The sequence below is a fragment of the Papilio machaon genome, chromosome Z (assembly GCF_912999745.1).
Source record: "Papilio machaon chromosome Z, ilPapMach1.1, whole genome shotgun sequence".
NCBI classification, from domain to species: domain Eukaryota; kingdom Metazoa; phylum Arthropoda; class Insecta; order Lepidoptera; family Papilionidae; genus Papilio; species Papilio machaon.
In genome coordinates this window covers 9314681-9327263 of record NC_060016.1, presented here as the reverse complement: position 1 = coordinate 9327263, position 12583 = coordinate 9314681, and the positions used below count along the sequence as shown (strand labels likewise).

Below are 12583 nucleotides of genomic sequence, written 5' to 3'. Positions count from 1 at the left end.
AAAAAAACAACACAAAAAAAATTAATTAAAAAAATCAGTTCAGCATGAAAATTAACAATAATGTTATCAAAATGCGTTTACATTACATAAGTACTTTTATTTTAAACATTTAAATAATTATCACAACCTAAAAACATGAGCAAATAATCACAGTTCCTAAATTAATTTAAAAAAAATATATACTTAATATATTTGGAATTAAATAAAACTATTCAAAATTTAACAATAATAAATTACACAATCTTTTAGATATATCACAAATAAAGTATATAATAAAAAAGGAACATTTTAAAAATTAATTAGCTTAAAGCAATTTTTTGAGATCAATCAAAATTTTAAATAATTTGTATTTAAATTTAAAAAAAAAAATCTTTTTGAGAGACAAAATTCAAATTATAAAATAAATAGATGCCAATACTTCAAAGCGAAATAACATTAAAGTGTTTACTGGTTCTGTTTCATTTGGTCAGTGTTCTGACGTTTTACTTCTTCTTCAATGTTATCGAGTTCATCAACGTTGAACCAGGGACCGAGTATGTTCACCCAGAATAGATAGAAACCCTTCACTGGAATAATAAGGAGAGCCAGCCAAAACTTGTTCGAGATAAGAGCCATCAAATGAGTCATTGAAGTAATAATCATGATGTCCTTCAAGTTTCTGAAATAAAACAATTCAATAATCATTAACACTAGTGTACGGTGTCACCGTTCAATACATATTTTCCAATCGTCAGTAATAACTACATTTTATAACACGCATTACCATTCACACAAACCAGTTCACATTCAGTCATACATACCGCATGTGCTCACTACCATTAATAACCATTTATCCGTAGTTTAAAAAAAACATTATCCCCGTACAACTAGTATTTAAAAAAGAAATTATTTTAAAAATTCCACCTATGCAAAGCCAGGATAGCTTACTATTAAAATACACTTCAACCATGTTTTTTTTTGATCCTTCATATTATAGTAGTTATTAAATTTATGTACAGTAGGACTGTAGTTTTGAAAATCGTCACTGGTATACAACTGGCATAATGTAAACTTACTCTCCAATGCCACCTTCCATGTTGAGGTCATGTCCAGGGTCAATCAATTGGTAAGTCATCATGGAATACTCCGGTCGGCTGACATATCTCATCAAATGGTAGCAAGTGATGTAAATCATAGTCGCCAGTATGTTCATGCACTGTTCAATAAAAATAAAATTTATTACATGACTAGCTTTTACCCGCGACTCCGTCCGCGCAGAATAAAAAATAGAAAATGGGGTAAAAATTATAAATTAAAAATTGAGTTATTTAATAATTTTGTCTTAATAAGTGAAATAAAATTTAATTCATACAAATTTAATTGTAAGTACTTAAGTGTTACGGACAAATTGAGTGAGGTTAACTAACACATTTGATCTTAAAAAGGATGGCAAAAGAACTCTAAATAGTGTACTATTTATTAAGACTTATGAATTAAACTTACCATAACTAAGGGGCACATGTGCTCATAGAAAAAGAAAAAGAAGAAGGTATTGTAAAAGGCTCCAGCGGCCAGTGTAATGTTCCGATAGAAAAGCACCGTTGATGCATTTTCAGCAATAATTTGCTTGAAACCTCTTGTAGGTTGTTTTTGTTTCTGTTGCTGCAACAAGTTATTTTTTTATATTTCAAGTTTATTTTCTTTTTTATAATCATTTCAATAGTGGGTGTTGCAATATGATAAGAAAAACTGAATTCAGGCTAGATGAATTAATTAAGAAACGGCTAAACTCACGTTAGATCGTCCGGTGACGGCACCAACTAGTTTTGGACCCCCAATGGGTCGTTTTGAGTGGTCGATAGCCGTTTCTTAATTAATTAATTATGATGTCTCATGAAAGTTTAAATAATTTGATCAGAATAGATGTTTCTATGGTAAGATTTTTTTAGGAATATAGAGTATGTACAACTCCTTTATGTTCTTATACAGGTAACAGGTTTTGCATGACATTTGCAAATATGAGTACATCTTCCATACACATGCTAGGGTATGCATGTAAGGTCAAGACTGTCATTTTAAGTGGTAGATTGTTCATAATTCGCACATTGAATTTAAAGTAATTTTATGTTAGATTTATTCACAAAACTTCAGTCTTGCACATCTGGATTATGGAATGATCTGTTTTCAGTGTTTCACAGATATGTGACTTGGATGTTTGAGAAGCAAGCTTACTTTTTCTTTAGATGGGAACATATCTGCAGTTCCACTGGTGTTTTGATGTGCACCATCTATGAAGTATAAAATGGGTGGTCTTTTTTGCCCCTTTTTTGGATGTTAAAAAAGTATTTAAATCGAAAAACAAGCAGTTGGCTTGATGTTGAATGACCATTGCTACACATAAGCCTTTGAAAGGTTCTTATTATCAGATGTGTTCTCTATCTTTAATGGATAGATGGAGGGGACAAAATAATAAGAGGAAAATCCATTTCTTAGAAAAGGAGAAGTTTCGAGTGTTAAACATTTATTGCATTCAGTCACATAGGCCATCTGCTTTATTGAAAATTGTTTTTCTTTTCCTTTTATAAGCTTCATTAGCTAAATGCTAAAAATAATTTGCCATAATGTCTTACAAAGAATATTGATTTTCCAGAAAAAAATGAAGGGCGTGGTTGTAGTAGAAATGGCTGTTTTATTGAGATAATACGTAAAAAACAAATTCCCGAAATCTAAAAACAACCCCGAATTTTCTTAAATAAAGTTATATTCATAAATAAATTAAGAATAATCTATAAAGATGTGATTATTTTCATACAGGACAAGGGGTGTGTGGTGGACAGTGGTTCTCAATGTTTCATCTATGTACTATTAACATGTAGTAAGATCGTGTTATTTATTTACAGCCCTTTGTCCAAAATTATCTGAAATATTATTTTAGGTAATATAAAGGAATACTTACTGACGGCATTGTTGAATCGGACATCAGCTTAATATAAAATAGTCACTAAATCGGAATCAGAAGTTACCGTAGCACAGACGCCTACCAGTACCAAAACCAATACCAATGCCGGAAGAGTAATAGTACTACTTTGACTTTGACATTTTGTAAAATGTAGATTGTACAGTAGGTTTCAAATGAGAATGTGCATAAACTCCCACTAAACTATGACGCCATCGCATTTAATGTGGAAAAACTTAGGGAAAGAGAGTTAATATAGAAAAGTTCAGTTTCACAGAAATTTTTAAAATATCAATTATTTAAAATCTATATTTCTGATTTTAAAAAGTAACGCATCGCATAAACGTGAATGTTTAGATGGATGGATATTTGTTTGAAGGTATCTCCGGAACGGCTCAACAGATCTTGATGAAATTTGGCACAGATGGAACACATAGGCTACTTATTACGTTTTTTTTTTTTAATTTCGCGTGGACGGAGTCACGTGCTACACCTATGTTATTATAAATGGCACAGGTGGGCACAGTTAATCAAAAAGTTAACTTCGTTAATCGTTAATTCGTTAATTAAAAAATTAACTTCGTTAATCGTTAAAGCGTTAAATTCTCGAAAATTTAACGCAAGTTAAAGTTAATCGTTAACAGTTAACCATACCAAAATTGTATATACTAATTTCACACTTATTGTGGCGACACTTGTTTAAAATAGTAATTTGACTATACATTCTATAACAAATTAGTATTAGAGACAAGTATGTATGCATTATAGTATATTTCATTACGAGTGCGGAAAGCCTGTCATTGCAAAGAGTTCCGACAAATGTATACCCGAGCCGAAGCGCAGCCGAAGGTGAGGGTTGACAGATGGAACAAATTGTAATGACAGTTTCGCACGTGTACTAAACAACTATTTTTAATACAGTTGCGAAAAAATGAAGCAATTTAATAGAATAATAAAAACACAATAAACTCAACTAACAAAAATGTTTGAAAAATGGCGCTAACGATAAAAGAATACAAACAGAGATTTTTTTTGTTTTCTTCACCCATTCTGGGTAGGCAAAGGGAAATATGCCCAAACAGCCGAGTAGATTATTTTTATGGGTATGAAATGAAAATTAAATTTAATGAGATGAAATAAAATGAAACCAACCTAATTCATTGAATCAAATGATTAAATCTGATATTGTAACAAATTAGGAGCTCCTTTTTAGAAATATTTGCACGAATCATAAAAACTTCAATGATTTTTTTTTTTGTAAAAACTTCGTGGTTGGTTTTTTCTTTTTAATAGACATTATTTTGACAGTTGGGAAAGAGATCGCACAAGTTTGAAAAAGCTAAAGAAAAAGCACGAGTAAAAAAGTGTTTTTAATAAAAAAAATGTGGCGCAAAAAGTGGCATATTGCAGGGACCAAGAGCTTTCGGAATGTGGGTTATTACCTACTCGTGCTTTTATATACTCGTTATGAAATATACTATTTCGAACCGTCTTTTGATTTTGTCCTGTTGGTCAAGACTTTCCCGTACGCTCTGATGCATCATACTAGAGAGAGATACATCATCATTCGAGTCGCCGACAGTCGCCCAATATAGTTGAACTTACGAGCGTGGCGTGGTGCGTAATTTAACAAAATGACAGCACGTCTCCAAGTTTCTAATTTAACGATTAACGGACTTTTATTAACGGAAGTCGACTTTAACGGAAGTTAACAAAAGCGTTAACACTTTTTGAAGTTAACTTAAAAGTTAATCCGTTAAGCAAAATGTTAACTTCGTTAATTAACGATTAACGGATTAACGAGTTAATGCCCAGCTCTGATAAATGGGAATGTCTAGATAGTTGGATGGATGTTTTTAGAAGGTATCTCCAGAACGGCTGCATAGATCACGCTGAAATTTGGCATAGATGTAGATCATAGCCTGGCCGAACACATAGGCTACTATTTTTTAATATCGCGCGGACTGAGACGCGAGCGACTGCTAGTGTTATTGTATAACTAGCTGTCACTCGCAACTCCGTCCGCACGGAATTAAAAACAAAACTTAAGTAGCCTATGTGTTCTTCTAGACTACGTTCTATATCCATGCCAAATTTTATTCAGATCCGTTGAGTCGTTCTGGAGATACCTTCAAACAAACATCCATCCATCCGTCCATCCATCCATCTAAACATTCACATTTATAATATTAATCAAATATAATATAATAGATGATATAAAAGAAAGTAAAAACACAGAGCCTGCAGCTGTAGAACATTGTGGAAGAATTGGAGGAATGGAACGAATTTTGAACGATTCACATCACTATTCGCTCGATGTCAAATCGAAAACAAGAAGCAGGCATTCGTCGTATTCGTATATCGTATCAATGTCCATCACTATTATTAAAATAAGATACGAACGTGAGAGAGCGTTTTCATACCGCTTTATTGATTTTGTATGTATTGAGTTAGAAACAAAAACTGTGTAAAATTTAATGGACTACATTACTGTTTCTACGAGTTAACTATATCTTTTACACTATTTTACATTAATATGAAACTTGTTAAACGATTTGGTACGTTGCGACCGTGACCCTCAAATTAGGTTGACTACGTTTTGTAAGAATTCCTCAGGTGGGTTAAGCTTAATTGTTTGATACGAAATTCTTTCTTCTATAGTAGAGAATGTTCTCTATATGACCGCTGCAAAGTTATCCGTAGAAATGAAGGTGAATGTCTTCTGTCAATAATAAATGTAATGTACAACTCAGATTTTACTTCACGTGCTATATTTTTTTTATATTACTGCGTTTTTTGTTTAGTAAAAGCAATCAATGTTTTATATATTTCCATAAAAAATCCCAAAGCAACCATAGTGTTTACTAGGAGAATGATATAAAATTTTTTAAAGAATTTGAATGAAGGAATCAACATTACAAAAAAACAAACAAAATCGGCTGGCGCTCTTAATGTTTATTTAATGAACTAACAATCTTATATTAGATCGTAGGAAAAAAGTGTTTTTAGTTTGTATTACCTTCTCCAGATTTTATTTATATTTATCATATAGCTGTAGCATAACTGGTGATTATAATTTAAGTCTAAAATGCTTCTTCGTAGCAGTGAGCTGTTATAAAATGAATTAAAACCTAAATTATTGTTTTTTTTTTTATTATTTAATTGAAAAAATGTAAATGCCATTCAATTGAATGTATAAAATAATTAGTGTAAAATAAATGTGATAATTTGTGATAGATCTGTGTTATAATCTGTCGTGAATATATTTTTATCTTTTTGCCTTACCATTTGTGCAGTATTTTAAAAAAATGTGCTAATGCGAAGTGTTTAGGCTAAAGTATATTTCATATTCTTTACTGATATTACCTAGAAACTTTTGCTTTGCGATGTTGTATTTTGCACAAATAGATAGTTTTTTATTATTATTCATATATATTTCAGATTACAAGAAAATACTAAATGATACGGGAATTTAATGACTCTTCAGATGAAGATGAAATGGAAAATCACTACCAGACAGACCCGGAATGTCTAGTGCTCACCAGACCGGATCGTGATATGCATAACCGTTGCTGCGGTGGCAAAGCTTGGTGCATAAAGGTATGTTATTTTTACCATATTTATGTACTACTTAAATATTGTATTCCTAATTTTAAACCAAATATTTCAAAACAACTAAAGAAAGCTGCACATTACAGTATAACTAAAATCAAATAACACTGCACTTATTGCAGATTAGTTAGTATTAATAAATATACAAATATCAAAATGTTTATTTGGTACTAGCAGCCGCCTGCAACTTCATCTGCACAGAATTTAAAAAAAAAAACTATGAATAAATACAGCCACTGTAACCCAGGATAGTTTAAGTTCCCAACAGTGAAAGAATTTTTCAATTCGGTTCAGTAGTTTTGGAATCAATCAAGTGTTAACAAACAAACATACAAATAATTAAAGCTTTAATATTTATAATGTTAGTATAGACAAGATATAAAGGTGTTCTTATATTGGCAATATTTACTCCAATACAATGATAATATTGCCAAATATAGCAACAGTGTGCACAATATTTATGAATAATTGATAAATATGAATAATTGATAAACATGTTCAATGCCATCTAAATTTTCACCTACTAAATTAAATAAAATGATTAAAGCATAAGTAATTAAATTGCCATTATCTTTTGTTTTCATATTGTGATGCTTCTTTTTTTTATTTGTACGACATAACATCTGACCTTCTTATCTATATAAATAAAAGAAAGTTGTGTTAGTTACACTATTTATAACTCAAGAACGGCTGAATCGATTTGACTGAAAATTGGTGGGCAGGTAGCTTAGAACCAGGAAACGGACATAGGATAATTTTTACTCCGTTTTCTATTTTTTTTTATTCCGCGCGGACGGAGTCGCGGGTAAAAGCTAGTTTATTATATATTTGAACAACATTGATTTTTTTTGCAATTTAATTTTCTATTATTATTCATTAATTGACAATAATTTACCTCAAGTTTTGATTCTATGTATTTTCTGTTTCTATTTAAGACTTTTAATTCTATGTCTGTTATATTAGTTTACAAAAGCTATATATATATAACGGCCGGGGTGGCTCGCTATCAGAATTATTATTGATTGAGATCACTTGGGCGGTAGTGGGTAATATCTGATTCAAGGAATACACTGGTTATCACTTCTCAACTGGTTATAATTGATTCACAGGCTAATGTACAACAAACAATGCTTTAGCTACGATCCCTATTTCCAGAATAACCAATGTCAGACACACATCGTACAAGAAGTCTTCAAACACAGTTCGTGTTCTAATTTCGATTTATTAAAGTTGATTTCTTCTTCTGATTGCGACAAATATATTAAGCTATATATTACAAAAAACTATAAGGCTGTATTTAAAAGTTAATAAATTTGGAATAATAGAAATATGGAATATAGTATTTAATTTTTATGTTTCAGGATATCTGTGGAATAATATGCGCAGTTTTGACATGGTTGTTGATATTGTATGCGGAGTTTGTGGTGATGATGGTAATGCTACTTCCAGGGGTGTCAACTTATCCCTTCTACAGCTATGCAAATATTATATTATTCCAGACTTTAGCATTCTTGGCTTTTGCATCTCATCTTAGAACAATGTTCACTGATCCGGTATGTATCTAGGATTAGATTTGTAAAATGTATTTAAACTTTTCATTAATTTTAATACTCCAACTACACTCATCAATATGGATTTAATATGTGTTAAGATCTCCCTTAGCGACCAATTAGAAGTGCAATGGAACTCAATATATAGATGGTGTACCTCGAAGATTTATTCATAATTAGTTTTTTATACAGGGTGCGGTACCAAAAGGTAATGCGACAAAAGAAATGATAAAGCAAATGAGTTTTCGTGAAGGGCAAGTGATATTTAAATGCACAAAGTGTTGCAGTATAAAACCAGAAAGAGCTCATCACTGCTCAGTTTGTCAAAGATGTATAAGGAAGATGGACCATCATTGCCCATGGGTGAATAACTGTGTAGGTGAAAACAATCAAAAGTATTTCGTATTATTCACGGTAAGTCCTTCAATATATAAAATTACTATCCTACTTTTACTATAAAAACAAAAAGATGGTTATGGTTTTTTTTAATTAACTTTTGTTTGTAGAAGTACTTAATGTCAATGTCATTCTACCAACCTGACACCAGCTTGACTACCTTATTAGTTTCACCTGGGTATGTAGGTAGAGTAATAAAAAATATAGCCTAGTTCAGGTGTAGCAACCCTTTAAATCTTTAGTTAACATTATTCTAAAGAAATGTTTTAAGAAATTCTATATTTTCCATCAAACTATATTGAGGATATTCCACAGCGGGAGATCACCAATATAAGGTGACATAGAAAAATTATTTATGACATTTGTTTCAGTTCTACATAGCTGCGATATCAATTCACTCGCTTACTCTCTCCGTATATCAATTCGTGACATGTATTAGACACGAGTGGCGTGATTGCAGTACATATTCCCCACCGGCTACGGTTGTACTTTTACTGTTTCTGATCGCTGAAGCTCTACTGTTCGCTATATTTACCGCTGTCATGCTCGGAACTCAGTTACACGCTATATGGAATGATGAGACTGTAAGTAATATTTGATTTTTTTCCAATGATAAAATATACAATGTTATATCGATGTGTTCTACGAATAAGGGCCAATGTGTAAATTGACAACTTTACAGGAGGTTCCCAAGGTTTCAATCATATGGGAAAAGATGCCACATAGGCGATTTTACTTCAACAAAAAAACAACATTTACCCCTTTAAATATGTATATTGTTTAATGCATGTTGTTATCTAAATTAAGAGAGGTAGCTTTTAACATAAAAAAGTAAAAATCATCAATTTTATTTTACTTTGACCCTTATATATGGGACCCATTGATATAACACAACCAAACTTATTTGAATGGAAGAGATGCTGTTATCACAGATAGTTGTGCTAGAAAATATATAAGATCTAAATAAGTATAGAAAATGACTCATAATACGGCTACAGGCTGAAAAGGATTTTGTAATACCTTTGACATTGACAGGAGTGACTAATGAACTAATGTATAGTCAAACGATAATTTTTGGCCCGATAAGAAATGAGTTACTATCGCGGTTAGTTCTATCAAAAAAAAAAAATAAAACCAATAAAAGAAAAAAAAAAGTTCAACTATGGTACACGGTACAACAATGCTCTTGACACTTTTTTGACATTAACAGGGGGCGCTAGTTAGTTATCGTAATTTAATTTGACTTATGCTCACCGAGTCAGATATCTTTGTCAGTCTATAATTTAGGTTTATTTACATTATGTTATGTATTGTTTTATATCGACTAACTGCCGCCCGTGATTCCGTCCGCTCGGAATTAAAAGAAAACTTAATAAGTAGTACATGTGTTCTTTTTATACTATTCTATGTAACTAATTTTGTAAGCACACTATAGTTGACTAGATATTATTCAGTTTATTAATGGTCGTGTTTTTTATATTTACTTTGTTTTAGCATTTTACCCCAGCAGAGATTTTGTGTATTAATGCACAGTAATCCTTATTAATGAAATATTGGTTAACAGTTTTAGTCAAAGCTTATTCAGAACTAATTTAAATATAATTACGTAGAAGATATTAGTGATTATTGTAAAGACACACTGTTGTGATGAGCAACCACAATTTAATATGGAGCAAACACAAGCTTTTTTTTTAAATTACTGCTACAATTAAAGCGTAACAAAATAGGTTTTATTCAATTTGATTTATATAGATTAAAATTGTCTCATATCTAATTTGTTCTGCAATTTTTTTACAATGTTTTGGCTTCAGTATGTGCCTGTAAATAAATTACGTGATCCTGAAAACCGGTCTGAATGATGTAAGATGACGAGGCTTGTCTTGGAGAGAAGGCAACAGGACATCCATACAATATCTGGGGCCATTAATGCTGAGCCTGAACGGTTGCAGACTAATCTAACAGTCATCAAGATACCTGAAGGGCACAATATAAATGTGCCTGAAAGGGTACATAATCGTTATTTAGTTTTTTGCAATAATTGTTTTTATTTTCAAATAATTGTTTAACTTCCAATATACTTGATGTGAGGATGTTAATTTTTTTTATCATTAGCAATAATAGGTAGCTGTTAGAAAGGATTTGAATCAACAATGTAATTACAATTTTTTTTTAACTCAAATTTACTTAACAAAAAAATTATAAAAATTTATTTAATTTTTTTTTTACATACACGACCAGTTGTTGTAAGACTATTAAAAATCTTATAAAAAATACAATAATTCGGATCCTTTCTCAATTTCGTAAAACATAATGCATGCTGTTGCTATTTTTTTTTTAATTTTAGTTTTTTTTTTGTTAATCTTTAATTCTCATCTTTCATCATTAATTGTGAATTCCTTTAAAATGTTTTGTAGTTATGCCTTTTTTTTAGGATAAGCCATTAAGTGTTGTGTAATTGGATAATAAAGGATGAAAATGATATTAGTACCTTTCGAATTGTTCTAAAAGATATAATGAAATACCTAAAACATTAGTCACGGTGAAATGAAATGTACTAAATGTAATAAAATCAAATGAAAATTACTAATTTAACAACAAATTAACCAATCCCCATAAGAAATTGGTACAATTATGCGTATTATGAAATTATTTTATTTTCAGGGTATTGAGCAATTGAAGAAAGAACAAGCAAGATGGGTTCGTAAGTCAAGATGGATGAGCATACAGGCTGTTTTTGGTAGATTTTCACTTCTATGGTTTTCACCGTTCACTCAACCTTCGGTCAAGACGAAACTTGAAAGTTACTTATACAGTGTGTAAAGCTCGAAGAAAAAAAAAACGCAAGTAAAAATCGTTTAATCTATAAGTGTTTCGATAATTTACGGAATTAGTGATGTGTGGATCTCTCACTATTATTATTAATAAACTAAAGCAATATTTACTCCATTTTAAAATGTATTAGAAGGCGTGTTTCACTTATTTATTAATTAATATACCAAATGTATGCATTTATTCGTAATTTCTCTCTTTGTGTTCCTATTTATATAAAGAAGCAATGATTTAATACCTTGCATATTTTTTTTTGTTTTTAACAAACGATTTAATTAGGTTCATGTTAATTTCTTAATTACAATAGTGCCTTACAATAACATATAAAAATATTGTTACCAATGAAATTTTTATTTATTTCTCGCAATTTCTCGTTATATCAGAAAATTTTAATAAAAGCAACAATATTGACTTTTTTTTTTGTAATGTTTAAAACAATTAGTTTGGAAGAATAAAATTATAGGTTATATTTAATTTATTAATCACATTTTACATATATTTAATTAGAAATTATATCAACAATTTTGTTGTCTTTAAATTAAAAAAAAATTATTGAATTTACATAATTGGATGTTAACTGTTCATTGATATAAAAATGTATACATAATATACATTTTATTTATTTTTGGAACACAAATGGAGAAAATATAGTAGTTATATTGCACGTCGGTATGTAATTTAATGTTGCGGGGTTTATTGTTAGACAGTCATGTTTTACATATATTGCTTTTAGTGGGTTTGTTCCCTGATTAGTTTAAAACAAAAAAATGAAAACTTATATGAACAATACCATAGTTAATTATACTTATTATAGTATACTGAAATGTGTTGGGGCACAAATAATATATTCCGGTAAACAACGGCTTGAAGGATTATTTAAAATTTTTGGTATTAAATGTTTTATTTATATTATTTTTATTACCATATTACAAGGCTGTCTTAATTTATATTTATATATATTTTTGGGCTTTTTTAATCAAAGACAATGAAATCTGAAATTCTATGGTTAAGATGAATATACACTAGAGTACTTTTTCATGTAACGTTATTACGAATGGAATAAAGAAGAACTAGAATATATCAGAGTGGCTTGTTGTTCTGTTACAAGTAAATGCTGTAGTCTATACTCACCTTTAAGATAGTAATCCAAATTGTAAAGCCTACTTATAAAGGTTTAGTGTTTGTACTTGGTTATTAGAGCAAGTCTTGATTTGTGCTATATACAAGTCATTTCCGTATTGAAACATATTGAAGTGTGTTT

General features: G+C 30.3%; 2 protein-coding genes across 2 annotated transcripts; one reads left to right on the top strand and one right to left on the bottom strand.

The window, feature by feature from the left end:
- Positions 1-444: 444 nt before the first annotated feature.
- LOC106717018 (transmembrane protein 208) lies at positions 445-3037 on the bottom strand. Its single transcript, XM_014510704.2, has 4 exons — positions 2936-3037; positions 1483-1641; positions 1056-1195; positions 445-658 (listed from the first exon to the last, which is right to left on the bottom strand). Exons 1-4 carry the CDS (start codon positions 2957-2959, stop codon positions 445-447), a joined length of 537 nt encoding a protein of 178 aa, XP_014366190.2. The 5' UTR covers positions 2960-3037.
- Positions 3038-5308: 2271 nt separating this feature from the next.
- LOC106717170 (palmitoyltransferase ZDHHC3) lies at positions 5309-11454 on the top strand. The gene is made up of 6 exons (XM_014510901.2): positions 5309-5551; positions 6377-6535; positions 7909-8100; positions 8290-8511; positions 8865-9077; positions 11155-11454. The coding sequence occupies exons 2-6, from the start codon at positions 6395-6397 to the stop codon at positions 11311-11313; spliced, it is 927 nt and encodes a 308-aa protein (XP_014366387.1). The 5' UTR covers positions 5309-5551; positions 6377-6394; the 3' UTR covers positions 11314-11454.
- The last annotated feature ends 1129 nt before the right edge of the window (positions 11455-12583 follow it).